General features: G+C 52.0%; 2 protein-coding genes across 2 annotated transcripts; both read left to right on the top strand.

Annotated features, from left to right (window-relative positions):
* The first annotated feature begins 118 nt into the window (after positions 1–118).
* Positions 119–9,028, top strand: TSGA10IP (testis specific 10 interacting protein). Its single transcript, XM_066610377.1, has 7 exons — positions 119–268; positions 1,470–1,637; positions 2,257–2,980; positions 4,372–4,588; positions 5,379–5,546; positions 7,706–7,805; positions 8,900–9,028. The coding sequence occupies exons 1-7, from the start codon at positions 119–121 to the stop codon at positions 9,026–9,028; spliced, it is 1,656 nt and encodes a 551-aa protein (XP_066466474.1).
* A 4,282-nt stretch (positions 9,029–13,310) lies between these two features.
* SF3B2 (splicing factor 3b subunit 2) lies at positions 13,311–27,264 on the top strand. The gene is made up of 21 exons (XM_066610196.1): positions 13,311–13,446; positions 15,082–15,128; positions 16,383–16,460; positions 16,997–17,236; positions 17,721–17,829; positions 18,210–18,295; positions 19,413–19,518; positions 19,665–19,753; positions 20,467–20,667; positions 20,943–21,077; positions 21,711–21,791; positions 22,605–22,832; positions 23,256–23,405; positions 23,508–23,597; positions 24,528–24,635; positions 25,077–25,184; positions 25,292–25,434; positions 25,566–25,667; positions 26,038–26,137; positions 26,448–26,633; positions 26,999–27,264. Exons 1-21 carry the CDS (start codon positions 13,326–13,328, stop codon positions 27,068–27,070), a joined length of 2,580 nt encoding a protein of 859 aa, XP_066466293.1. The 5' UTR covers positions 13,311–13,325; the 3' UTR covers positions 27,071–27,264.
* The last annotated feature ends 295 nt before the right edge of the window (positions 27,265–27,559 follow it).

The raw sequence follows: 27,559 nt of genomic DNA, 5'->3' as shown, positions 1-27,559 counted from the left end.
TGCTGGGGTCACCATGGCAACAGCTTGCCCACCCCCATGCAGTGCCTGTTCTAGAAGGAGACCTGTTGCTCTGGCAACCGGAGTGCGGCCATGCCCGTTCCGCGTTGTCGTGAGCACCATGTTGAGTCCTCATCGCCAGTCTGTGCTGACCAATGCATGCATCCAGCCCTCTGTGGACCCCCTGACCCGGACCCCTGGCACCATCTATGAGCCAAAAGGCCAAGTTCGCCTCTTGGGCCTGCTCTCCGAGACCAACCCTCCGCAGCAGGTAGTGGGGTTGGGCAACTGGGGTCCCTGTGCCCATAAATGAAGGCCCCACCAATGACATTTCATATGACTGCCGTTAAGGTGTTCTCACTGCAGCATACAGTGCAAAGGGAGAAGTGGCATCACCTCTGGCTACGAAGTCTTCAGGATAACAGGGGGACCAGAGAAGGATGGGGAAGTTGTGGGGCAGGCCTATAAAGGAATCATTGTACCAAGTGATTTGGTACAATGGGGTGCTCCCCCAGCTTTTTTTGGGGGGGGGGAGCTCTGGGGCACACTCCACTCAAGCTTTGAAAAAAGAACATGTGTCTGTGCCAGTGACCCACTCACAGCACGGCCCAAGAACTGCCACTGGGGTAGTTGCAGCTGGGGTTGAAGGAGCCTCTTCTCTCTGCTGGGTTGATCCCCAATTAGCTTTCCCAGCTGGGCACCCACTGTGAACTGGGGATGCTTATTGGGAGGCAGTGGGTAGCAGGCACAAACAGGGTCATGGGTTATCCTCTCCACCTCCCTCCCAGTGCTACCTAATTGTTCCTGGATGTCTTGGATGCCGCATCAGGGGACACCTTTGGACTGCAAAGTGGCACCATTGGAAGATGCTCTACTGTCGCTGCTCCGCCAGGCTCTGGCTTCCTGGCCAGCAGTGGGGAGCAGTGGTGGCAGCAACAGACCTCACAATCCCTCCAAGACCCCACCTGGAGGGCAGACCTCATCATACTCCTTGCATCACTTTTGCGTCAAGAGTCCTACAGCGTAGCCTGCTTGCTAAAAACTTGCCCAGTTCTCCAGCTTGTGGCTTTTTCCCCACCAGACCAGCAGCCAATGTTGATTGGGAGTGCCACTGGGCCCTGTCCCTTTAAACTGGGCTCCATCCCTTCATGGACCAGATATTTTTTGCCCACCTATTTTTTCAGGGCTTGGGAATCTTGTGACAGGTCCCATCTCAGGAATCTCAGGCTCTGGGGTGTATCCAACCCAGCAAACCTGGTGCTGGGAACCTCCCTGGTCACTTTTGGGGCCTTTGGGGCAGCACTGAAGATGTTTATGGGGGGATGTGTATGTGGGTGGAGGGAGGCCAAGGCAGGATAGAATTGATTGATTGAATGAATGAATGAATGAATGAATGAATGGCAGCTGCTTCAACAGAAAGCCCCTGATAAAACTGCCAGTGGAAAAACACCATCAATCTAATACCCCTGCAGGAAGAATATCTCGATGCTGGTGATGGAATGCTGATCTGTATGAAGCGGACAAAGAAGAGAAGCCGTAACTCGGCCAGGAAGGGCTGCTGGGACCCCAAGAAAGTCCCAAATGTCTGCGAAGCCTCCGACACAGAGCAAGAATCGAACCAGAACAGGCAGGTGGATGGAGCAGGGGGCAGAGGACTGTGGGGTGGGGGGCTCAGGCTGCTCTGACCGGGGCAGGGTCTCCATCAGCAGTTCTGTCTTTACCTGCCTTGTGAAGGAGCCAGGCTCTCGAAAGGTTTGTTTTGATTTGAGCGAACTAGCTGCTTTGAAAAGATCAAACCACGATTAGCTGAGGTCTTCCAAAGAACTCTGGCTTGGAGTAACAAGGGCTGCTTCGTCCATGAGAGAACTGTCTATCACCTTCCTTCTTGTGCCCGTCTGCAACCATTGTGGCTCTTTCTCCTTCTCTGGGTTCAGAATGGAAGAAGGGTGTGGAGCAAAAGAGGAAGCATGGAGAAGAGGAGAGCTGGCTAGACTGGCTCCTATGAAAGCAAAGTCTGAGACACTCTAGCCCACCATTTGACTTTTCTCCACACTTCCTCTTCTGCTCTGTTCCCCTTTTCTTTTTCCAGCCAGGGAGCAGGTGGAGAAATAGCAGTGGCTGGTTTGCTGTCAGGTAAGGGAGAGTGGCATTTGGCATTGCAAGGGGCACTGGCATTGCTACCCAGGCAAAACTGAGTAGCACAAAGGTGGGAGACCGGGTCTGGATCTGATCTGAGCTCTCCTTTTCTCTAGGCAGCAGGAAATGGTGGAGGGGCCAGTCTTCCCCACTGCACCAAACCTTTCACCAATATCCGAGTGCCCCAGAGAGCCTCGTCCTGGTTCTTTTCCCTTCCACTGGATGTGGGAGAGCATCTCTGTCAAGGGGCAGGCCCTGTACCAAGACTGCTCCCCAGCAAGGGCCAAGGATAAGCAGTCCACTCAGGCCTCCAGCACCTCCGTGCACGATCCTCCTTGCACCCCGGCACCAAGTTCTGGCTCCACAGTCGAGCAGCTGGTGAGCAGCACGAAAGAGAGCAGTTCCTTGGAAGAGACCAGGCCACCAGGTCCTCCGGAGAATCCCTTGTACAAGCACCAGAAACTCCACCAGCACGCAGGCCTCCCGCCCGGGAGTGCCCTCTTGCCTCTCTACTGGAAGATCGAGGCCCGCTCGGAGGCCCGGAAGCAGCAGTTGCGCCAGGAGCGCCGGCGCTGGCTCCAGCTCACCCAGCAACTGCTCAACCTTGAGAGTCAAGCCCCCAGGCAGGAGAAGCACCTCTCGGCCAAGCAGGTGGAAGACAAGCTGAGAGCGGAACTGCTCTGCCTGGCCACGGAGCCCAAGGAGCCCGGTCCCCAGAGGGAGAAGAGCAGGGCCAAGTCCACCAAGAAGGAGCCCGTCTTCCAGCCAACCATCAACCACAAGGTCCCCAACTTCAAGGGCTTGCAGAGGCGCTTCCAAGAACAACTGGAGCACAGGAAGGATCAAGGTGAGGCGCCGTCAGCAGCTGACCTAATAGGACGGTGGTGGGCTGCATCAGGAGAGATTCAAATTGCTCTGCACATGCTCAGAGGCACTTTGCCCATTTAGACAGCAGGAATCTATGAATGGACTGTGTAATTCCCTTCCTTGGGAGGCCCGGCTGGCCCCTACACTGCCTACTTTTAAGTGGGAACAGTTAAGGTGTTCTTGTTTCAGTTAGTCCTTTCTTGAATTTTTTTTGGGGGGCAGGACGGGAGGGTTTGAGGCCAGTAGTTTTTCCCAGCCACTCTAGCCGTCCATTCTCTTCTCCTCCTCACTTCCTCTTCAGCTCCTTTCCTCTCTTCCCTTTTGAATTCTGGGAGGAGGAGGCAGCAGCTTGCGTGTCACCAGCATTTGCTGGGCTCTCCCAGGTGCAAGGCTAAACCGACTGAGAAGGCGACTGGCATGATTGGTTGAGGCAGCAGATTGGCAGGGAGCAACCAGCTCTGCCTGCCCACTTGCCTCTCTGCTTCTCCTTCTCCCCCTTCCTGGATTGGAAAAATCCAAGGAGGAAAAATCCATCACGGGTTATAAGCCATGACGTGTATGTGCAACCTTCTGATTTTAGAAATGGGTTATGTCAGAATGCTAGATGCAAGGGAGGGCACCAGGAGGAGGTCTCTTGTTATCTGGTGTGCTCCCTGGGGCAGTTGGTGGGCCGCTGTGAGATACAGGAAGTTGGACTAGATGGGCCTATGGCCTGATCCAGTGGGCTGTTCTTATGTTCTTAACTACAATTCCCAGGAGGCCTTGCAGGTCTCTTGCTGTGCTCCCTGGGGCATTTGGTGGGCCGCTGTGAGATACAGGAAGCTGGACTAGATGGGCCTATGGCCTGATCCAGTGGGGCTGTTCTTAACTACAATTCCCAGGAGGCCTTGCAGGTCTCTTGTTGTCTGGTGTGCTCCCTGGGGCATTTGGTGGGCCGCTGTGAGATACAGGAAGCTGGACTAGATGGGCCTGTGGCCTGATCCAGTGGGGCTGTTCTTAACTACAATTCCCAGGAGGCCTTGCAGGTCTCTTGTTGTCTGGTGTGCTCCCTGGGGCATTTGGTGGGCCGCTGTGAGATACAGGAAGCTGGACTAGATGGCCCTATGGCCTGATCCAGTGGGGCTGTTCTTATGTTCTCATGACTGAGTGAAAGAGGAAGTGTGGAGGAAAGTGGTGGGCTACAGCATGGATGCTCTACCCTCTCCCTTCCATTCTGTGCCCCCTTCCTTTTTCAATCCAGGGAGTGGCAGAGGCTTGCACATCCCCAGGTAACAGCATTTGGATATTGTGTCAGGAGTTCTTAGCCCGGCCCTGGTCTTTACTCTTGGACCAGCTCTGATCAACTGCCTGCCTTTCCTCTCCCTTACCCAGCCAAGCTAACCGTCTGCAAGCCTTTCCGCATCCACTCTACCAGCAGCTCCCAGTTGCCCTCTGGGAGCAAGGAGGAAGACCCGGAGGACTCTTTTAATGAGGTCTGCCAGCTCTGGAGGGTCCACTGGAGGGCTCAGTCCTGCCCAAATTTTGACCTTCCTGTTGGAGCTCCGATCATGCCCACCAAGGCATCCAGCAAGCGCCAGCAGGCCAACAGGTAGGTGCAAACTGCTTCTGTACCCGAGCCCAGGAGATCAGGCACACCGACCTGGGAGGAAGACCCAAAATGTACCCATGTGGGGCTGAGAAGGTAAAAGCAAACGGTTCCCTACAATGAGACGTTTGCCTGGGGAGGACGAGGAGGGCTGCCAGAGCAGTGATGGTGGGTCAACCTGTTCTATTGGGGTCGACCCTCCCCCCGGGAGGATTAGGTGCACTCTTGGGAGAGCTGGATGGGCTGGTGTTAGTGAATGCCTGGGGGGCAGTAGCTTTAGCTGAGATCCCAGCTGCCCCCATTTCTGTCAGACCTTGCCATGGTTAGCTATCCCTGGGCTGCCTTACGCAGATGACTGCCAGGCACTCTATGCGGGGCTAATGTTGTTGTTGGCAACCTTCAGTCTCGAAAGACTATGGTATCGCGCTCTGAAAGGTGGTTCTGGAACAGCGTCTAGTGTGGCTGGAAAGGCCAATTCGGGAGTGACAATCCCTTCCACACCGGGAGCAAGTGCAGTCTGTCCCTGGTCTGTCTCCCTGGCTATGGGCCTTCCTTCTTTGCCTCTTTGCCTCAGTCTGTTGGCCAAGTGTCTCTTCAAACTGGGAAAGGCCATGCTGCACAGCCTGCCTCCAAGCGGGCCGCTCAGAGGCCAGGGTTTCCCACCCGTTCAGGTCCACTCCTAAGGCCTTCAGATCCCTCTTGCAGATGTCCTTGTATCGCAGCTGTGGTCTACAAGAAATCAAGAGGATTCCCCCTCCCGCGTCTGAGCCTCCCACCCTGCCCTCTTCTGCAGGCTGCTGCTCATGGAATGGGAGAAGCGCGAACAGCAGGAGAAGCGGCGGGCCGAGCAGCGCCGGACGAAGGAACAACAAGTGCAGCAGGAGGTGGCCAAGTGCCTGGCAGCTTACCGGAACCCAGGTCGCTCTTCGGGCTCGTTCCAGAGAAGGCGGGAAGAGCTCAGGTAACCTTCAGAGAACCTTCTGCCCCCCACGAAGTTGCAGAATTTGCTTCTCTGGCAGTGGCCCCGAGTTCTGCATCCTGGTTTGTGCTGAACCACAAACCTTTGCGATGCTGGGAAAACTGGAGCCCAGTTCTTAGGAGAAAGCATTACTTCCAGGACACACAAAAATGTTTAATTCAGTGTTTTTCAGCCTGCTTCAGTAGTGGTACTTCCAGGACTGGCCCATCCATGTGGTCAACTCAAGCGGTTGCCTCAGGCAGAAAACTGGAGGGAGGTAATCACTCCCCCCCCCCACACTTGCCTCCACTGTTTGGATTGCAAAAGCAGAGGGGGCAGAACAGAGGAGGAAGTGGGCTATGTCAGAATGCCAGATGCAAGGGAGGGCACCAGGATGAGGTCTCTTGTTATCTGGTGTGCTCCCTGGGGCATTTGGTGGGCCGCTGTGAGATACTGGAAGCTGGACTAGATGGGCCTATGGCCTGCTCCAGTGGGGCTGCTCTTATGTTCTTAACTACAATTCCCAGGAAGCCTTGCAGGTCTCTTGTTATCTGGTGTGCTCCCTGGGGCATTTGGTGGGCTGCTGTGAGATACAGGAAGCTGGACTAGGTGGGCCTATGGCCTGATCCAGTGGGGCTGCTCTTATGTTCTTAACTACAATTCCCAGGAGGCCTTGCAGGTCTTCTTGTTGTCTGGTGTGCTCCCTGGGGCATTTGGTGGGCCGCTGTGAGATACAGCAAGCTGGACTAGATGGGCCTATGGCCTGATCCAGTGGGGCTGTTCTTATGTTCTTAACTACAATTCCCAGGAGGCCTTGCAGGTCTCTTGTTATCTGGTGTGCTCCCTGGGGCATTTGGTGGGCCGCTGTGAGATACAGCAAGCTGGACTAGATGGGCCTATGGCCTGATCCAGTGGGGCTGTTCTTATGTTCTTAAGTGTGAAGGAGTGGTGTGGTGGGCTAGAGCGTCTCCAGTGTTTTCTGCTCTAGCCCACCATGCTCCTCTGCTCCTCCTGCTCTCTGGATTGAAAAAGCAAGAGGGGTAGCAGAACAGAAAAGGAAGTGTCGATGAGAGGTACATCACCAGCTGAGGGGGGCAGCATGTGACGTATTGACACAGGCACCAGGAGATCTTGGGCCATTCCTGGGTTTCTTTTTGGTAATACTCTGTTTCACTGCCATGGTTGACTGGTGGCAATGCTCCTGGTTCAACATGGCTGGATGTATAGGCAGTGGGGGTGGTGGCACATTGGTGGACAAGACGTGGCTATGCAGCTGCCTGGCCTTTGGAGAGAGGCACGGTTTGGGGAATGAAAGGGCAGAGCAAAGAAGAGATCTGGAGGCAGCAGCAGCTGAAGAAGCCAACTGCAGGACAAGCTGTCCACTCCTCTGCTCAGCAGCCAGTGGACTGCGCCCTCTGTTGGCACAGTGGTGGTACTCCCAAAAGTGGAACCCCATAAAAGCGACTCTAGCTCCTAGCCAAGTCCTGGTTTAGATTAATGGATTAAACTGCTTTCAACTGACTAAAAAGTTGCACCTCGTTAAATGGACAGCTGAATTTATTTTATTATTATTTTATAGCACCTTTGGTGTCCATGGTGCTCTGCAGACCATTCCCTGCCCCAAGGAGCTTACAGTCTAGATACAGGATTGACATGGGGCGACAACGGAGGGAAGGAGATAAAGGCAGAGGAAAATAGTTGAGTTGAGTGATGCTTTCGGTTGCATGCGCTGAAATTGCATTCCAATATAGGGAATGTAGTGGGGCCAGTGGCTTCCTGGAAAAGGTGGGTCTTCAGGAGAGATTGGAGGGTTGTGAGCAAGGAAGCATCTCACAGCGAGGTACAACTGATAGACATTGTTATGAAATTAGGCAATGGGGCTCCCCGAAGGATCTGCATTGGGGCCAGTGTCTTTAAACTTGTTCCTGAATGAACTGGAGTCAGGGCACACAGCAAGGTGGCTGAGTTGTGTCCCTGAAAGACCCCCCCCCAAAAGTCACTATGAAGGAGGTTCCTCTGCCCCCTCAAAGCAGCCTAACTTCCTGCATTGCAGAACAACTTTTGAGGTGGGGGAGCCTGTCTGGGATTTTGCGGGTTGAAGGCAGAAGCGGGCAGAGAGCAGACCAAGAATCCACAAGGACCTGTTTCTGTCTGCCCCCTAGGAGGCAAGAGAAGCAGCGCATGGACGAGTACACTCTGCAGCTGCAGGAGATGCGCGACCGCGTGGAGAGCAGGCCGTACCTCTTTGAAAGGGTGATGCAGGTAACTGGAGTGGAGGGGTGACACCCCACCCTAGCGAACACTGATCAGCATCCGCCACTTCTCCATCCAGAGCCCAGTTGCTGAAGGGCAGCACCTTTCTTGGGAGGAAGCTGAAAAGCTTGTCCAGGAACTGCACTGGAGGGGGGACCACAAGCATTAAAACAACCCCAGTCTGGTCAGTCCACAAAATAAATGCAGAATCTTAAACAACCTTTCCAAGTTCCCCCCAAATCTTCACCAGTCTGGATGATAAGAGCTCAAATACAGGTTTCAGGTAACATAGAATGTGGCCCCTTGTCTTCCGGGGTGATTTCCTAAATAGCTTTCTTGGGGGACCAGGTGGGATGGGGTTGTCTGAAGTCGAGTCAGAACTACGGCAGGGAGTGGATGGGCTTTTGCTCTTTGCTCCCACCGTGGTTCCTTCCTTGATTGCACCCTCCTACTAAAACCCTCCGATTTGCCTGCTGCAATTTCGGATCCCCTATAGTGTGTTATTTAGGAAAGAGGCTCAAAAAACAAAGGGTCCGCATCTGCTGTTCCTGGTAACACGCGATTGGGCCCAAAGCAAAAAAGGAGAGGCTGGCAGGGCAGGATACGACACCCTCAGAATCTGCACTGTTTGTTCATGTCCTCAAATGGAGCACAGGAGACTCAGTCCGGGTGAACCTCACTCCAGGCTAAACTGGCTCTTCAAAATGCACTTCATCTCCCAAAAGCGGAGATGGCTCCTGGCATCCAATGCTGGTGTCCGAAACTGACCAGATCCAGACGTGTACCATGATTGTGCCCAAAATCCCCCCTCCAGAAGGTCTGCCCAAAGTGCAGACAGATGCTTGCTGCAAACAGATGCTTTGGGGGGCAAACCATCACTTTGGGAGGGATTTTTGGCACCTGGGGGAAAGTGTTAACCCCCTCATGCAATGTGCCACACTGCCAGGCTTGAGCAGAGCCCTTCACCCACTAATTTTCATGAGCGAAAAGATCACTTTCGATCCGCTTCCGCATTTAGCCTCTCTTCTGATGGCAGACTTGATGCCATGTGTTGGCTTCAGCAAGGCCTCCTGTATCTCCATTCAAGCTTCCCTCTCCCACAGGCCAATGCCCGACAAGCTGTGGAGCGGCGCTTCTCCCAGGTTCTGTCTGCTCTGGGCATTGATGAAGAACTGCTATGGAAGCACGCTGTACGGCAGGCTGCGGGCAAGTCCTCCACCAAGATCATGTAAGGCTCGGGGGAGCTGGGGAGGGGAGTGGGGGGAAAGGTAGCCTTTCTAACCCACTGGCAACTGTGGCTTTCCCTTTGAACCAGCATAGTGCATATCCTGAAAGCCACACAAAATTCCATGCTGGAGGTACACACAAATGCACACTCACAAGAACCTGAATTCTCTCTTTTACACAGTTCTGCATAAGTCGCAAACTTAGGGGGGTTTGGGGTGCTCAGAGTTCTTGGTTCTCGAACCCTAAAGCCCTCAAAGCCACCCCCCCCCATCCAGTAGTACTGCCACCACCCTGTATGTGCCAGTGCCTCCGTCCAGGGACACTGAGACCCTCTAGGCTTAACTCTATCCCTTGCAGGCACTGAGCTCTTTCTCCAATTAAAGCTTCAGTCCTCAAGTTACTAGACCTCAATGAGCACTTGGTAGCTTGCTGAACGGCTAGGCAGGATTCTGAACCATTGTCCCCAACAGACAATGAAACAATTTAGTAAAAGGAATTTTAGTTTATTAAGTGCATAAGGTTACATAAGGCAGCAAATGCTAGAGGCATAAACATCTAGGAAACACATCAGCAATAAAATAATAAAGCTAGCTGGCTATCTCTATTAATCTCTATCTCTCACCTGGGTCAGTTACTCTTGTAGATCTCTTAGCTCCAGGCTACCTGTGAGGCCAGATGCCCATGGTGGACAATGGAGCTCACGGCATGCAGGATGTTGCACCCAAAAACTCTGCCCAAGAAGAACGGGACACACCCCTTGGGGCACTCATTAGTATACTTCTTATGCTAATAGTACTGAGGTGACTTCCTACTTATTTAGACTGTCCAATCAGAAGCTTTTGAGGACAGAACCTTCTCTGTCTGGTTGTGGGTCTGGTTGCCAGCCCTCCTAGTTCTTAACCCTCCCAACTGGAGATCCACAGCTGCATTCCATTCTGCTTGATCAGGCGCCCCTCAGTCTACTAATGTGCTAAACATTCCAATGGGTTGTAATTCTTGTTGTCTGTCCTTTCTGGCCAGCAAAGGAGAGACAACAATCTTTTTGTTTGTTTACTCACATTCTTGCAACTGGGAACTGTGAGCCACTTCTCCGTTACTGACTTAGTTTGGTTCAGGCTTCACATGCTAACCAAGGCCTAAACTGTACATATTCATGACAAGTAGCCTTTCTAACCCACTGGCAACTGTGGCTTTCCCTTTAAAACTGCAAGTGCATATCCTGAAAGCCACACAATAGTCCATGCTGGAGGTACACACACATGCACACTCACAAGAACCTGATTTCTCTGTATATGCTGTATTACACAGTTCTGCATAAGTCTCTCTATGCCAGGGGTGCTCAATAGGTGGATCGCGATCTACCGGTAGATCGCGAGGCAAAATGAGTAGATCGCGGAGCCCTGTCTCTTAGTGACTAGACGAAACTGATATATTTAGCTGACACTAAACTGATACTGAAACTGACACTTTAGCTGCTCTTCAGGCATGCAGCAACAAAACTGACGAAACTGACTAGACTCTAGTCTGTTTCATCAGTTTGGTGGCTGCATGCTGGAAGAGCAGGAGCTAAAGTGGGCGGCTGTGCCTCTTGGGGGGACCTGTGGCTGCCCCCAGTATGTGGGGTGGGGAGAGAGGAGAGGCCTCCCGTGTGCTTCCTGAAGCATCTGGTGGGCCACTGTGGGGCACAGGAAGCTGGACTTGGTGGGCCTCCTCTGACCTTGTCCAGCAGGGGCTCCATACATCAAAGGGGGTGTCTGTCAGACGCTTCCTTCCCCCTGGTAGATCTCCGGGCCTTGCTGGGTTTCAAAGTAGCTCTCGAGCCAAAAAAGTGTGAGCACCCCTGCTCTATGCGCTGACCACCATGGTTCAGCTGACGGATTGTGCATCACAATAATAACACGTTCCTACAATGCCTACTCAGAGCAAGTCCCACTGAATTCAGTGCGGGCTACTCCTAGGAAAGTGTGCAAAGGTTGCAGCCTTAATGTGTTACCTTTTCAAAACTTTGTAAAGCAAAGTTTGGCAGCAAAATGCAAAGATGATGGCTTTCTTGGCCACCTCTTGCCCTTGCCCCTTAAGCAATGGAACTGGAGCTGTCGGGGGTGTGAACCCCAGGCCCCGGGTCAGCTTGGAACAGCAGGGTTTTAGCCAGGCTGTGTGTCTTTCAGGCACAGAAGGACCAAATCTTCTGAAGACCTCCGAGAATCAACCTGAGAGCAAACCTGGTAGAGAGAAAGAGAGAACCATCCTAGTCAGCCGCTTCCCTCCTGGATCTGTAGCCATGAAGCACCTGAAAATAAAACTAGCTTTGGAGCCCAGAAACTCAGCCTGCCTTCTGCCTGATCTGAGCGGGTGGGAAACCAAAGATGATGTTTGGTGTACAGCAGTGGTTCTCACACATTTAGCACCGGGACCCACTTTGTAGAATGAGGATCTGTCGGGACCCACTGGAAGTGATGTCATGGCCAGAAGTGACATTATCAAGCAGGAAGATTTTTAACTATCCTAGAGCCCAATCCTATCCACACTTTCCTGGGAGTAAGACCCATTGACCACAAAGGGATTTACTTCTGAGTAGACATACATAGGCGGGCTGTTAGGCTGCAATCCCACCCACACTTACTCAGGGGTAAGTCCCATTTACTATCATTGTTCAAAGAATATACATAGTAGCCTGTTAAAAGTTCTGTAACATTTCCCCAAATGCAGTCACATACCATGGCAGCATCAAGTCCAATATATTAAAAATAGAATATTGAAGTGAATGGGGACCCACCTGAAATTGGCTCGCGGCCCACCCAGTGGGTCCCAACCCACAGTTTGAGAAACACTGGTGTATACTGTAGTATAGCAGTCATCCTTGCAAGCAAGAAATCCTCAGCAGGACATCCAAAATCAGTGTTGTATGGGGAAGAGGGGCAGGAGAAATGGACCATATCAATGCCACTTATATACTGAAGGCGACTATGGTCACCTGAAGGGCCGATTCCTGGCGTCGACCCAAAGCCCATCCTGGAGGGTTGGCAACCCTAAGGCCTGCAGGACACATGGGTTGTGTAGACATGCATCCAGCCCAGGCCCCATCTATGGTGCTGCCTCTGTGCCCCCTGCTGATCTCCTTGGAACAATGTGGGGATAAGGATGTAATGAACGAATATTTAAAAGAACAACTTGGGCCAGTCACTCTCGGCCTTGTCTACCTCATAGGGTTGTTGTGTGGACAAAATATTGTTAATATTAACACTAATATCAATTAATATTAATATTAATATCAATTAATGTTATTACTTATTAATCAACATAAACAATATTAATATATCAAATTAATATTAATAATCATGATCAATCAATATTAAAATAATCAATATTAAATCAATAAATAAAATTAAAATAATATTAATCAATATTAATCAATATTAATATATCTAAAATATAACAAATTTATATAACTAAAAATATATTTAATAGAATAATGATTATTTAAATATATTTTAAGTAATTAATTACATTTAATTCTAATTACTATATTTAAGTAATTAATTAATTAAATCTAATTAATTCTAATTAATTTAAGAAATTAACTAATTGATTGATTTTAATTAATTCTAATTAAAATTTAGATTAGATTTAAATTAATTTAAATTAATTTAAATTAGATTTTAATTAATTCTAATTAAAATGTTTTAAGAAATTAATTAATTAAATTTAATTAATTCCAATTAACATATTTTAATTAATTAATTTAATTATAATTCATTAATTATATTTAATTTAATTAATTCTAATTGTTATACTAATTAGATTAATTAGATTTAATATTAATTAGATTAATTAGATTATATTAATAAACTAATTGGATTAATTGGATTAGATTAATTAATCAATCTAATTAATTAATTAATTAGATTAATTAGTGTATTAATTAGATTTAATTGAGTAGTTCTGCTTTTAATTAATTAATTAAATTTTCGTTTTGATATGTAGTCCAATTGAGATTGACTAATAGCCCCGCCCCCTTTAGGACAAGATTCTCATGGAAGCTGCGTGCTCTGAGCGCCCCCTAGTGGAGGACCTTCCGATTGTCCCTCCAGCGGAAGTCTGGGCTTTTGCCGCTCTAGGCTTCAGGCCTCTCTATGACCCCAGAGACACGCGTATGGGCCGGGACGAGAAGAAAGAACTACATCTCCCAGGAAGCTCTGCGCGAACGGCGGCTTCGGCTTCCGATTGGTCCGCGCGGGTCGTGGGCCGGCGCCGATTGGCAGACGGGCTACGGTGGCCGCGCGGGCTAGCAGGGGAGGCAAGATGGCGGCGGAGGCGCACTCCGAGCCCCCCAAGGCGGGGGACCTGCCGCTGCCCGGCTACGGCGCCTGGTCCACCAGCGAGCTGCAGGCCAAGCTGGCCGAGATCGGGGCGCCCGCGCAGGGTGAGGCGGGGGCGGGCAAAGGGAGACGGTTCCTGACCCGGCGTGTTATTAGCCTGTGGAACCCCCCGCCACAGGGTGTGGGGGGCGCCTGAAGGCCCGCAGGAGGGAAGCCCCTCGTGGTAGCAGCGCTGGTGGGCACCTGTGTGTCATTAGCCTGTGGAACCCCCCGCCACAGGGTGTGGGGGCGTCTGGCCTGGTGCCTTTGAAAGGGGATTGGACAGCTCGGGGGAGGAAGGGTCCTCTGGGGCCTGCGCAGTCTCCTGCCAAGCAGGGGAGGGCCCCGGGGGGCAGGTGTCTCACGAGCTTACTGAGGCATCTGGGGGGCCACTGTGAGATGCAGGAAGCTGGACCAGGTGGGCCCCTGGCCTGATCCAGCAAGGCTGTTGCTATGTTCTTGGTCTGTGGAACTCCCTGCCACAGGATGTGATGATGGCGTCTGACCTGGATTCCTTTAAGAGGACACGTTTCTGGAGGAAAAATCCATCACAGGTTACAAGCCATGATGGGTCTGTGCAACCTCTTGGTTTCAGGAGGCTGTGTCTGAATGCCAGTGCAAGGGAGGGCACCAGGATGCAGGTTGCTTGCTGTCTGGTGTGTTCCCTGAGGCATCTGGGGGGCCACTGTGAGATACAGGAAGCTGGACCAGATAGGCCTCTGGCCTGATCCAGCAGAGATCTTCTTATGAGAATTAGGAAGATTGGAGTCTTTGGGGAAGGAAATAGGGGGGTGGGGAGGGGAGGGGCGAGTGCAGGAGAATAGGAAGGGTTGGGGGGCCCATCCCTTGCATTACTTACAGATGGGGAAGGCAGAGGTTGGGAAGGAGAGGCTTGTCTAAGGCCACTGAGTGAACTTGGGGTAGAGATTAAATTTGAACTGAGCAAGTCCTACTTTGCAGCTCATCTCTTAACCACTTAACATCCTATGCTAGTATTTGTGGAGAGGGAGGCTGAGGGAGCAGTGGCTTAAGGTAGTGGTTCCCAAACTGTGGCCCCTGGGGGAGCTGCAGAAACCAGCCAGGGGAGCTGTGGGATCCTCACAAAAACCCCATGCCCTATACCAGGGGTGTCAAACATAAGGCTTGGGTGCTGGATGCGGCCCGCGGAAGCTTTTTATCTGGCCCTCAGGCTCTCAGCTACTGAGGTGTTACTTCTGAAAGGGCAGCCCATTTGAAAATTGGGCTCTCCAATATCATGAAATATGATCGAGATTTGTGTGTTTTCTCTTCTGTCATTTGCAGTTAATGGGTTCCTAAGTGAGAAAAAGTGCTCATTTTTGGTTAAGACCTGTTTGATGACATCACTTCCTGCCTGATGACATTACTTCTGGCCCTCAGCAGGCATCGTGAATGCTGTTCGGCCCTCAACATGAAACGAGTTTGACACCCCTGCCCTATACTATCTATATACCCCTAAAGGGGAACCATAGCCAATGGCCCTGTAGGTCAAGGGAGGTGGTAGTCAAAAAAGGTTTGGGAATCACTGTCTTAAAGTCACCTCCTTAGTTGGGGAGAGGGACTGTCACTCTCCTTTTGCTTGGGATTCCACTCTGATTCATTTTAGCTTGTGATGTGATGTGTGTGTGTGTGATGTATAGTAACTCCTGAAGAAGCCCAACATCTCCTGTGTCCTTTTCCAGGTGGCCGTGAGGAGCTGGTGGAACGGTTGCAGACCTACACACTTCAGGTGAGTTCTTGTTTCTTGTGGCTAAAATGCAGCACCTTCCACTCTGAGGCAGCTGCCTCTACTGCCAAGTGAGCTCTCATCCTGGCCAAGCAGAATGCTTGGTGATAAGGAAGGTTTAGGTTGCCCAGAGATCTGCCTTTTGTGGAGATGGATTCTGTTGACCTAACACTGTATGTGGTCCAACTGGATTAAGAAGAAATAGTGAGCTTTGGAATTGCTGAGTGTTAAGAAATCCAGGCAGGATGCATGGGGGGCCCCCAGACTCTACATCTGTGTTGAAGAGAGGAGAGGAAATGGGTGTGTTGGGTTGGATAGTCCAGTTTGGGGAAAGCGCTGTAGTTCTGTGGTAGTGTGAATGCAGATGGTCTTTGGTGGGTAGCATCTTCAGGTAGGACAGAGAAAAAGTCCTTTCTGGAACACTGGGGAGCTGCTGTCACCCAGTATCAGCAATGTTGAGCCAGAGGGAAGAAGGACCTGACTACATATGAGGCAGCTAGCCACGTAAGTTCCTTGCTCATGCGTCTTAGATGTGATTGTGGTGCTGAGCGTTTTGCTGCTGTTGATAAACCGGATATACTGTAAGTATTTAGTAATGATAACTGTGGCTTGAAATTGTTTTCACCTCTTTAGGAGAGGTGAGAAGTGGCTTTTGAGAAATTGTGAGGGCTTTAAATATATGGGTGGGGCTTGCAGAAGATGAGCAGCAACAGAAGGGTTGTAAATAGGAACCTAGCAAGTGTTCCCTTAAGGCAGTGGTTCTCACACATTTAGTACTGGGACCCACTTTTTAGAATGAGAATCTGTCAGGACCCACCAGAAGTGATGTCATGACCGGAAGGAACATCATCAAGCAGGAAAATTTTTGACTATCCTAGGCTGCAATCCTGTCCACACTTACCCAGGAACTTAAATAAAAGTCCCATTTATTATCATTGTTAAAAGCTTATACTTGGTAGCCTGTGAAAAGTACAGGTCTGTAACATTTCCCCAAATGCAGTCACATCCCATGGTAGCATCAAGTCAAATATTTGAAAAATAAAATATTGAAATGAACAGGGACTCACCTGAAATTGGCTCGTGACCCACAGTTTGAGAAACACTGCCTTAAGGCACTGCCTTCGTTGTGTGTGCCCCTCTCCACGGTTTTTTGTGGATGGCACCCAAAACCATATTAGGTCCTAAGTTTTCTCCACAGAGGCTGCTGGACACTGCTGTTTGAATTGGCTCATATCCAAGCTTTGTTGCTTTTTTCAGACTGGGATAGTTCTCAACCGACCAGTCCTCAGGGGAGATGATGGAGACAAAGCAGCCCCTCCTCCTATGCCGGGACAGGTGAGTGAGACTGGTTGAAGAAGGCTCCTTTGGGTGATGATGTGAGCCTGAGTGGGTGAGGGAGGGAACATGGCTTAGAGTGTGCGCATTGCTTGTGGACAGTCTCTGGTGAAATGACAGAAGGCCAAAATTTCCTCCTTGGGGGGGGAAGGGGCAAGAAATGATCCAGGCTTGCCCACTCTGCTTGCCCCATCCTCATCTGTATGCATCATAGGGGCAGGACTCCCTGGCCCAGGCCCTGAGGCAAAATCCTTAGCTTGCCTCCTGCTGAGCTTGTACTTCTCAGCTCAAATTCTGTGGGAAAAGTTTCAAAGGCAGCGTCTGCATGCTTCTGGTGATGTCACTTCTCTTGTGGCACTTCTCCCTGCCATCCCCTGGCAATGAGGGGCGCAGCTCTTACCCACTGGATTGCAGGGCTTAGGCCTGGCTCACTGCAGTTCCTCCTTATCCTGTCTTCCCGTTGGGGAGGTGTGACCCGCAGGACGTCTTCCAAGCCCCTGCAGCCTCCCACAGCTGCGGCCTTCTCTCTTTCACAGCTCTCGGGGATCCCTCTGCCGCCACCTCCGATGGGGATGCCACCGCCTCCCCCTCCGCCTCCCCCTGGCATGGGCCTCAACTTTCCGATGGGTGTGGGACCCCCTTTGCCACCCCCCGGCCTGGGCCCACCTCTCCGCATGCAGGCAGTGGACCCTTCCAAGTTGCCTGAGGAAGAGCGACTGAAGCTGGCTCAACAGCAGGCTGCCATGCTGATTCAGCAGGAGGAGAGGGTCAAGCAGGTGACGGTGCCCGCATTTGTGTCTGCATGTGCATGTTCATGTGCTGTGTGTGAAAATCCCAGCACTGGGGGCCCCGTGCTGTGGAATGCCCCTTAGCAACTCTCTGTTAGCCACAGGCTGTTCAGCACTCGATCACTGGAGCATCATGGGCCTGCAGGAATGGCTTGCAGCCCTGGCCTCGTCGTTTCCACAGAAGAAAAATCCACCCTGAAAGTCTGGTCATGCCTTATGCAGGGCCAATCAAAAGTGATGAAGTTTGTCAACAGCAAGCGAGAGCACTGCAGGGCAGCAAAATGGTGGTGGAGGAAAAGGGGCCGTGCTGGAGCAGTCCCTGCAGTTGGCTGATGGATGGGGTTAAGGACTTCCTTGCAGGTGTGAACTGGCCTCTGAAAAGTGCAAGAGAATTTCAGCACCCGCACAAGGCTGCTCGGAAAAAGGAAGCAGAAAATGTTCCTCAATTGGCATTTGTTTCTTCCCTTTCCAGGCCACTGTCCTTATGGAACAAGAGCGCCAGCAAGAGATGTCCAAGCTGGCCCCTTCGGTTCCTCGGCCTCCCCCAGACATGGGGCCAAGACCCCAGGGACTCCCAAGAGGTACGTCCCCATGGCTCACAAAAGGAGCCATGGGCCTTTTGCACAAGGTCGGCAAGCAACATTGGGGAAAGAATGGGGGGGGGGGAGGTATTCTGGAAGAGACCTTTCCTCACTTCTTGGCCAGCTTGTGCACCTTTTCAAAATTATAGGAAAAGCTCTGTTGGATCAGGCCCACATCTAGTCCAACTTCATGCCTCTGAAAAACTAATTCCCCTCCTAGCAGGGCATGAAGGCAGATCACCCTGGATCTGGGGCATGCTGGAAGTCTAAATAAGATCAGCATTAACAGTTCCTTCCCCAATTCAGGGGAGCAGTGGGGTGGCTTTGTTTGTTGTTGCTTCATTTTTCCTTTGTGAATTCATTAGCTGTCCTGTTCCTAGGAGCCACCCCCGTGGGCCCAACCGTTGGACCACCAGGACCACGACCCCGAGGCCCTCCACCGCCCCCAGGAGAGGACAGCCGCGAGGTAAGACTGGCTGTTGCAGACTGTTCAGGTCCAGACCAAAGTTGAAAATTGTCTGGGGAGCTGTGAATTTGTTTATTCTGTGGTAAAATAAGGTTCCACCTGACTTTCCATTGCTGTTTGGGTCCTTTTTTTTTGGCCACAGTCTTCCGGCTTTGCTCTTTCCTTGCTTTCTACCAGTCCACTTCTGTGGCTGGTCGTTGTCCCACCCCTTCCCAATACTCTGGTACCCAGAACACGGGTTTAATCTTGGTTTATCCTTAGACACACATGCTTTCCTCTTATGTGCAAAAGACAGAAGGGTTTTGCTTCTGATTTTGGCTTAGAACAAGCTTGGCATTGCCATGCTGGCCCATCCCATTCATTTATAAAGAGAGCTTACAAATGACCTAGGATTTGACGCTGGGACCCAAGAACTAGGGGACGTGGCTTAAACCACCTATTTTCAGCTTGTCTAGAGCTGACACCCACCTCAAATCAGAGCCTGCAACATAGGCCCCACCATCCAGAGCTCTGTGGGCAAGAGGTGTGGCCGAGGGAATGGGTCTCCATACCAAATGGTGACCGATGACTGCTGAAAGGGTCAACTGAAAATGGATGGACTGTGCCAAAACAAGCCCACCAAAGTCTGGTGGGCGTGGCCTCTTCTGAGGAGCCCAGGCCTCGGCCACTCTTCAAACCGTGCAGGCCTGAGCCTCAAAGCAAAATGGCGGCAGCACTGTGGCCGCCTCCCTGCTGAAGACCTTTAATCCTAATCAGGAGTATTAAAGCGTGCTTCCACGTGCCGTCTGAACCTGGCCTGTGTTTGGATTGTCGTGATGGAGCACTGATCATGACTGTTCTTGGGGCTGGGAGGCAAGTCCTCCTTGTCTGCTCTTGACTTGCTAGGGCAGTGGTTCCCAACCTGGGGTACGTGTGCCCCCAGGAGTACTTGCCAGGACCTTTAGAGGTACTTGAAAAAGAATTGGATAATGACGGAAAAGGCAGGTCTGCAGGGCTAGAATTAGAATGCTTTGCAGTGTACAGTTGATGGAAATGGGCTGCCAAGGGGTATGCAAGTGATAAAATGTTGGGAACCACTGCGCTAGAGGAATTAAATGTAGCCTGCTCTGTCTTCCAGGTTGATGAGTCTGGTGTGGGTCCCAAGATCCCTCAGGCCCTGGAAAAGATCCTCCAACTCAAGGAGATCCGTCAGGAAGAGCTTACAGCAGTGCCCAGCGCTACAGGTAACAGCCCTCACTAGAGACAGCACAAATATTGCCCCCCCCCTCAGCTTGTGATGTCACGTGGAGCTGATCAGTCTGGGTGTGTTGGTTTTGTGCACCTGCCTTTGCTCCTCTTCAGCCACTTGTGTGTCTCCTCTTTCTTGCAGATGACGACATGGAGACCGACTTGAGGATGTCCTCGGGGATGACCACGTCAGATGCCGAGGATGATGCCTCAGCTCTGTCCAAGAAAGAGGTGAGGGGGCTCTGGGGCGGACCCTGACACACTTGGCTGCAGAGGACAAGAGCGACAGCCTCTTGACTGCAGCATGTGATTGGCCCTTCCCTGCCCTCGGCAGCTAATATCATGGGCCCTGATGGATCAGGCTGAGTGGGCCAACATGTATTCACAGTGTGCTACGCTGAGGTTGTGTGGGTGTGTTTGTGAGCACTGCTTGGAGAAGTGGCTGTTCCAAAAATCGGCTCCAAAATTCTTTAGCCATGTTTGGCAGCTGCTGTTTGTTTAAAACATTTCATTTCCATGGAAAGAGGCCACCAAGTTGGCTTCCAACATTCCATAAAACTGCATTAAAACTTATTTTGAAATGAAAATTTAAAATAACCTGAACAGAAGTGGTGAGCAAGGCACTGATTGCCGCATAGAAGGGGCAGTAAACAACTGGAGAAGCTCTAGAGATGGCCACTTGAAACAAAAAGCAGGCGGCCTAGGGGTCCGCCTGGCTTTGCAGAGGAGGGGCTTGACATTCAGGGTGGGGGTAGCTCCGGAAAAGCCCTGTTTCATGTACCCACCCACATCGGGTGGTGGAGGGACCCAAAGGCCTTCAGTGGCAATCCTGGCATGTTGGCAGGTCGATGTGGGAGGAGATTGTCCTTCAGATATCAGGCTTCCCCACAATGAGGCTGCCCTGCTAAAAGTGCTGAATGAGCTTCTGTGTCCCCTCCCCACAGAAAAACCGCAAGCGGCGCAACAGGAAGAAGAAGAAGAAGCAGAGTGTGGTCCTGAAAGAGGGCTCAACTTCCCAAGGTGCCGAGGGTCGAGGGGAGGATTCGGGAGCCGAGGGCCCTGTGGAGATCGAGTATGTCACAGAGGAGCCGGAGATCTACGACCCCAACTTCATTTTCTTCAAGAGGATCTTTGAGGCCTTCAAGGTGTGGCAAGGGCCGGGACTTGCTGTGGGTGAACCTGTTGCTTCTCGGAAGGCCGGGGGTTCCTTCCCTCCTAAAGGGACACAAAGATGGGTTGGAGTTGTTGGTCTTCCTGCTTTCCTTTGGGGATGTGGTCGCTCTCTAAACACCTTTAGAAAAAGATTGGGGCGTTAACAGCCCCTCTAGATGTGAGGGGTGTGTGAATCTCTGTTGCTGGAGAAGCCAAAATCTTCTCTAGCGAGTCTCAGCCTTACCTGCTTGCTCTCCCTTCCCCGCAGCTGACAGATGACGTAAAGAAGGACAAGGAGAAGGAACCAGAAAAGGCAGACAAGGTGGCTAGTTCAGCTGCCCCCAAGAAGAAGGGCTTTGAAGAGGAGCGGAAAGACAGTGACGACAGCTCGGACGACGAGCAGGTGAGTGCCACTGCGTGCGATTGTCCAAGGGGTGGCTTTTAACTCCCTTTCCCCAAGGAGTTTTTTCCTCTAGGGCTGCATGCTTTACTCTGACATGCAGAAGCCTCAATTGCTACTGAAGAACAAAATCTGCAAGTGCTGGTATGCGCCGCTTAACAATGGACCTCATATATGACGGTGGTCAAAGCACAATAAAGATGCTCTTAATGAGGCAGTTGCATCTCCCATAGCCTGCAGCAGAGGGTCTGTTTACACAGCAGAGAGGCTCTTAGTGCAAAGAAGAGGCAATCTGTCTCCAGTAGCCTGTGCAGGCAGCCGGTGTCGGGCAGGCAGTGTCTGTTTATGCTACAGATTGGATTGAATGTTCACTTAATGACCCAATCACATAACAATGGGAAGAAGAGAACATATCCCCGTCGTTAAGTGGCGCACACCTGTACGGATTTGCTGGGAGTCAACGGGACGTGAAGGACCTTTGCAGTTTGCTTGTGAGCTTTCAGAGGGGTATGGGGTGGGGGCGACTGCTCGAGGGCTACAGACACCTATTCAGTATATATAAAAAAGCCAATAAACTTGGCTAACAGGTGATTAATGGGGGGAAACTGACAGCATCTCCTTCTTCAATATGCGCAGGAGAAGAAGCCTGAAGTCCCCAAACTGTCGAAGAAAAAGCTACGGCGAATGAACCGGTTTACCGTGGCTGAGCTCAAACAGGTATGATGGGAGTGTGTGCCTGGGATGGAGGATGGAGCGTTGATGCTGTTCAGGAAGCCCCGCCCTCCTCCCCACTTTGCTGCAGTTAACTGGGGACTGTCTTCTGTGGGTTTTTTCCCCGCTCACAGTTTTTCATTGCTGAGTAGTTTGAGAATTCCCTTCAGATAGGCATATTTGCTACTCTCTGAGCCCATGAGATTGTCTGTAAAGTGGGGGCTTTTGGCTGTGGTTTATGGGGCTGAATCTGGGGCAGTGCCTCATAATGGCCTAGAAATTGTACCCCCTAAACTGGCTGTTCTGCCTACTCTACCTTCTGATTTGCAAGTGGACAGGGAGGAATGTATTTCCCTTGCACACCGCACTAGAACACACAGATATGAAATGGATTGGTGGGAGATTCAGGACGGCAATGGAAGTCGTCCTTCCTGCACCTTGTTCTTAATCTGGAATTCTCTGCCGCTGGATAGTAGCTTAGAAAGAGGATCAGACAACTGCATGGGCGATAAGTCTACCATGACTGCTCATCATGCTGGCTTTGTGCTACCTCTGGGTTCAGGGAGAGTGTGCATCTGAATGCCAGATGCAGGAAAGCTGTGGTGAGAGGAGGGCCTTCACCTCCTTAGGCTTTTTTGAGGCAATTTAGAACTGGTCTCTTGATTGGTTTGCACCTGTCGGAGACCACACTAGAGGTCCCATCTTCTAAAGGCTGCACAGTGGGGAATAAGAAGTGTAGCTTCCAGGTAAAAGGGGCAGCTACATCTCAGAAGGTCAGGCTTCAATTCTCAGCCCCATGTCCGGTCCCCCCCATCACAGCTCGTGGCCCGTCCTGACGTGGTGGAGATGCACGACGTGACAGCCCAGGACCCCAAGCTGCTTGTCCACCTGAAGGCCACCCGCAACTCTGTCCCAGTTCCTCGGCACTGGTGCTTCAAGCGCAAATACCTGCAAGGAAAGAGGGGCATTGAGAAGCCGCCCTTTGAGCTGCCAGAATTCATCAAGCGCACAGGGATCCAGGAGATGAGGGAGGCTTTGCAAGAAAAGGTAGGGCGTTTCTGCAAAGAGCCCTTGAATATGCAACCAAAGGTTCTGTAAATTCACTGGAGGGGGTGTTTCCTTTGAACCTGCTGGGCATAGGAAGCCACTGCCAGCTGAGTCCAGCACTTCGACTGTCTTGCTCAGTGTTGTCAACACTGGCCACTGTGGCTGTCCAGTGCTTGGGGCAGGATTCTTTTCAAGCCCTACTTGGAGATGCTGCCAGGGTGAGACTGGAACGTTCTGGCTCACAGCCCCCTCCCAGAGAGCTGGGCTTAACCATGCAGCTGGGACACTACTGACAACCACCATCTCCAGTTGCTGGTGGTCTGAGTCCATTCCTGGTCCAAATGTCGATAGAAACAGTCTGAAACTGAAGAAACGCCCCTGTCATTTGTATAACCTGCTTCTCTGTTGGCGCCCCCCTCCCAGGAAGAGCAGAAGACTATGAAGTCCAAGATGAGGGAGAAAGTCCGCCCCAAGATGGGGAAGATCGATATCGATTACCAGAAGCTGCACGATGCCTTTTTCAAGTGGCAGACCAAGCCAAAGCTGACGATCCACGGGGACCTGTACTATGAAGTAAGGGAGCTGCGTTGCGGGGACTGGCCTCGGCAGGTGGGGAGGCAGCAATCTTGGCCTTTGCTGATTCTCTCCTCTCCATTTCATCCCCCCCCCCCACAGGGCAAGGAGTTTGAGACACGACTGAAGGAGAAGAAGCCGGGGGACCTGTCAGACGAGCTGCGCATTGCGCTGGGCATGCCTGTGGGGCCGGTGAGTGGCAAGAGGCACGGCCCTTGCAGCCAGTGGCGCTGTTTGGTCTCTCTCAAGAGCCGTTAATCGTGGGAATGGTTGGTTGGTTGGCAACCTTCAGTCTTGAAAGACTAGGGTACAAGCCTACAGCACCCGGTATTCCCAGGCAGTCTCCCATCCAAGTACTCACCAGGCCTGACCCTGCTTAGCTTCCGAAAATGAATGAGAAGTGAAACTAGAGACCCTCCCACCGGTCCCTTCCTTGGAAAACAGCCACTCTCCTTTTTGTAAATGCAGTTTAGAGCCTGTCACTCCCCTGGGAACATCACTGAGGGCCCAAGAGGGTCCGTTGTCTCCCACAACTCCCACCTAATGCCCTTCTCTGCCGCCCACTGGCCCTGGCAGCTGCATGAGGAAGGAGGAACAAGGCGAGCCTCCGCCCCTTGCCAGAAGGCTAACATGGAGGGAGCAGTTTGTCATCCCACTGGGAGGGAGATCTGTAAGGAAGGCGCCACCGTCTTGGTGTGCCAAGCTCCCCAGACACTAGATGCCTCCAGAACTTCCCTTGTTCAGCAGAGGCGCTTGAATGGAGAGCGAGGCGTGTTTTCTGAGAGCATTCAGCCAAAGTGTGTTACGGAGGCTCTTTATTTCTTTGTGTTTGGGGCTTCTTTGCTCTATGCATCCCCTTCCCTAAAAAAAAAAAAAAACTGTGTTGTGGCTTGTCCAGTGACACATCCAGTTGTTTGGGAAGGTGATGCTCAGGACAGGCGACTGGGAAGCATCAGGGAGATTGTGGTGGTGGACAGACAGGCTGTTAGAACTGGCACTGCAGAGAGAGGGGTGTATTCATGTGTGTGGCCTGAAACAGTGGAAAGGAGGGGGCCAGGGAAACCTGGGATCAAGTGAACGGCTCTTGTGACTGACATGCTGTCTCTTTGCCCCCTTCCCCAGAACGCACACAAAGTCCCGCCTCCCTGGCTGATTGCCATGCAGCGCTACGGCCCGCCCCCCTCTTACCCCAATCTGAAGATTCCAGGCTTGAACTCTCCTATTCCGGAGGTGAGTCGGAAGGTGGCTCGGCTGCTCCCTTTGGGCCTTGGTGAGATATTGCCAGCGCGTTCCCGTTGATGCATTTGTGGGGCTCCTGCTCCGTGTGTTCAAATGCAGACGACCATCCAGTGGTCTGTAGCTGGCTCTTTGCAGCTCGCAGGGTGCGTTGGAGCAGCTGTGGCTCACTGGGCCTGTTCAGGTTTACACAGAATGTGCCTTTTCAGAGCTTGGCTTCTCAGGGTGCCGGGTTCTGAGCCCCACACCAGTTTCACCACTTGCACGGTGGTGGCATGTTCGCAAGAGATGCTAAGTGAGGAGCTTGGAACTGTCCGCACAACAGTTGGTGCTGCTCTCCAGGGTGGGGTGGGAGGTCCCAGGGTTCCCTTCCCAGCTCCTCCTCCCCTCTGCGGAACGAGACATTAAGCAACTCTGTGACCTCCTTTTCTCCAGGGTTGCTCCTTTGGGTACCATGCTGGAGGTTGGGGCAAGCCCCCCGTGGACGAGACTGGGAAGCCCCTCTACGGAGACGTCTTTGGCACCAACGCAGCGGAATTCCAGGTGGGTGTTGGCCAAGGCGGGAGTTGCAGCCCCCCTTTTTTTCCTTCTGTTCTGGGTGCTGCCCAGTTTGGAATCAGCAGCGTTCTCACCTCTGCCACCCCCTTTAGACCAAGACGGAGGAGGAGGAGATTGATCGGACACCGTGGGGGGAACTGGAGCCCTCGGATGAGGAGTCCTCTGAAGAGGAAGAGGACGAGGAGAGCGATGAGGAGAAGCCAGACGAGACCGGTTTCATCACCCCAGCAGACAGGTCAGCACCTGTGCCTTGTCAGGACGTGGACTCTCCTGCCCCTGCCATGGGGCAGGAGCTTGTTTGGGTGTGGGGATGAGCCACTGGTGGTGTCGGCCTGATTTTGACCCACTGTTCTATTCTCTCCTCAGTGGCCTGATCACGCCTGGTGGTTTCTCCTCTGTGCCTGCTGGCATGGAGACTCCAGAACTCATTGAGCTGCGTAAGAAGAAGATTGAGGAAGCCATGGATGGGTGAGTGCCGAGCAGGGCTTCTTTCCCCCCTCCCTTGCGGTGGGGAGCTGGAGGGCAGCCTTCTGGGAGCTAAAGCTTGGCTGTGATTGGGGTCTGCTCCCCCAGTCACCTGTAGAGGTAGCGTGAAGGGGACAAAATGGCTTTGGAAAGCTCTGGTCGCTGTTCTGTATTTACTTCTGAGGAAGTGTATAGACCCTATGCTGAGGAGTGCCCTGTGCTTTGCGCATCAGAGAGCCAGCCATCTCTAGTTTGTGGGATTGGAGTAGCAGGGCTGGGAGACCTGCACACAGCCCGTCTGTGCTTGGCTCTCTCTCCCTGTTCCTTCCCCTTCCATGCTGAGACCTTCCCTTCTCCCGCTTCTCCCCCACAGCAGTGAGACGCCCCAGCTTTTCACAGTGCTGCCGGAGAAGAGGACTGCCACTGTTGGCGGGGCCATGATGGGCTCCACGCACATCTATGACATGACCACGGTAAGGAGGGGAGTGAGTCCGGCTCTGTCTCCTGCCAAAGGAAACAGGTTAGAGGGGGTCCCACAACAACACGTGGTAGCGCATGAGTCTTCCTGTGAGCCCTGATGGGACTTCCTTTAGAGTAAGCATTCTCTGAATTAGTATGTGAGGACTCTGTTGAAGTCTCTCCCTGTCCTGCCATCCCTCTCAATTTCAAATTGTCTTCCTATTTTATTTCCTCTGTGACTGGGTGGGAGGGAGGGAGGGAGGGAGAGAAGCCTTTCTTCCTACAGTGTCTCTTAACTGCAGACTTTCCATTCGTGTCCTTCAGGTGATGAGTCGCAAAGGGCCAGTGCCGGAGATCCAGGGCGTGGAGGTGGCCTTAGCTCCTGAGGAGCTGGAGCTGGACCCCATGGCCATGACTCAGAAGTATGAAGAGCATGTGCGGGAGCAGCAGGCCCAGGTGGAGAAGGAGGACTTCAGCGACATGGTGGCCGAGCACGCCGCCAAGCAGAAGGTGGGGCAGCCTTTGTGTCCTGAGTGAAAAAGCAGCAGTTGCTGCAGCTGGGACAGGTCGCCGAATGTTGGCAGAAAGTGCAACTTCTGGGAGGGGAGTGGGAGGTCTTTGTGGTTTGTGTGTGGCAGGAAATTAGAGAGATGATGCTCTTGGGTGGCTGAAGTAGCTTTCAGAGAGTTGTGGGGGAGGAAGTAGCAGACGTGGGAAAAATAACCAGGAATAGTGGAGGTAACAGGAAGCGATGGAAGGGGAATTCCATCACATCTTACAGGGCAGTCTGGGCAAGAAGTTGATGGAGGGCGGTGGGGGGATGAGACTGCAGGGGTGGAGTACACCAACTGACTGTACTCTCTTTGTTCCTCCAGCAAAAGAAGCGGAAAGCGCAGCCCCAGGACACCAGAGCAGGAGCCAAGAAGTATAAGGAGTTCAAGTTCTAACTCCCTCCCCCGAGACGACCTTTCACCTGTCACCGTGTTTTGTTCTTGTGTTTTTTAAAAGTGCCGCGACCGCCCCTTGCTGTCCTCTCCTGCAGCTCCCCAGGCCCAGGCAGTCCTGGCTTTTGTGTACTTCCTTGTTGATCTGGCTCAAGGTGTTGATTATTTTGTAAATAAAGGCAGAGATGGTCTCTGGATATTCCTTTCATCCTTTCCACGCTGGGCAGCAAACCGATCCTGCCCTTGTGTGAATGTCTCCGTGGGCAGGAGAGGAACACAAGAATTACCCCTCCTGTTCAGGCCCAACCAGTCCAGCGTTCCCTCCTCACAGATTTTCACTATCTGCCTCTGGAAAGCCCACAAGGAGGAGAAAAAGCCACTGGTCCTCTGCAACCAGTACTGTGAGGTTGTCTGCCTCCAGATCTGGAGGTTCCACTTAGTCGTCATGTCTTCTGGTGCTCCATCACTTCTCCAAGTGAAAGAGACCAAAGT

This window comes from Tiliqua scincoides, chromosome 15 (genome assembly GCF_035046505.1).
Source record: "Tiliqua scincoides isolate rTilSci1 chromosome 15, rTilSci1.hap2, whole genome shotgun sequence".
Classification (NCBI taxonomy): Eukaryota; Metazoa; Chordata; class Lepidosauria; order Squamata; family Scincidae; genus Tiliqua; species Tiliqua scincoides.
Note: the sequence above shows the minus strand (reverse complement) of the source record. Positions and strands in the feature narration are given on the sequence as shown.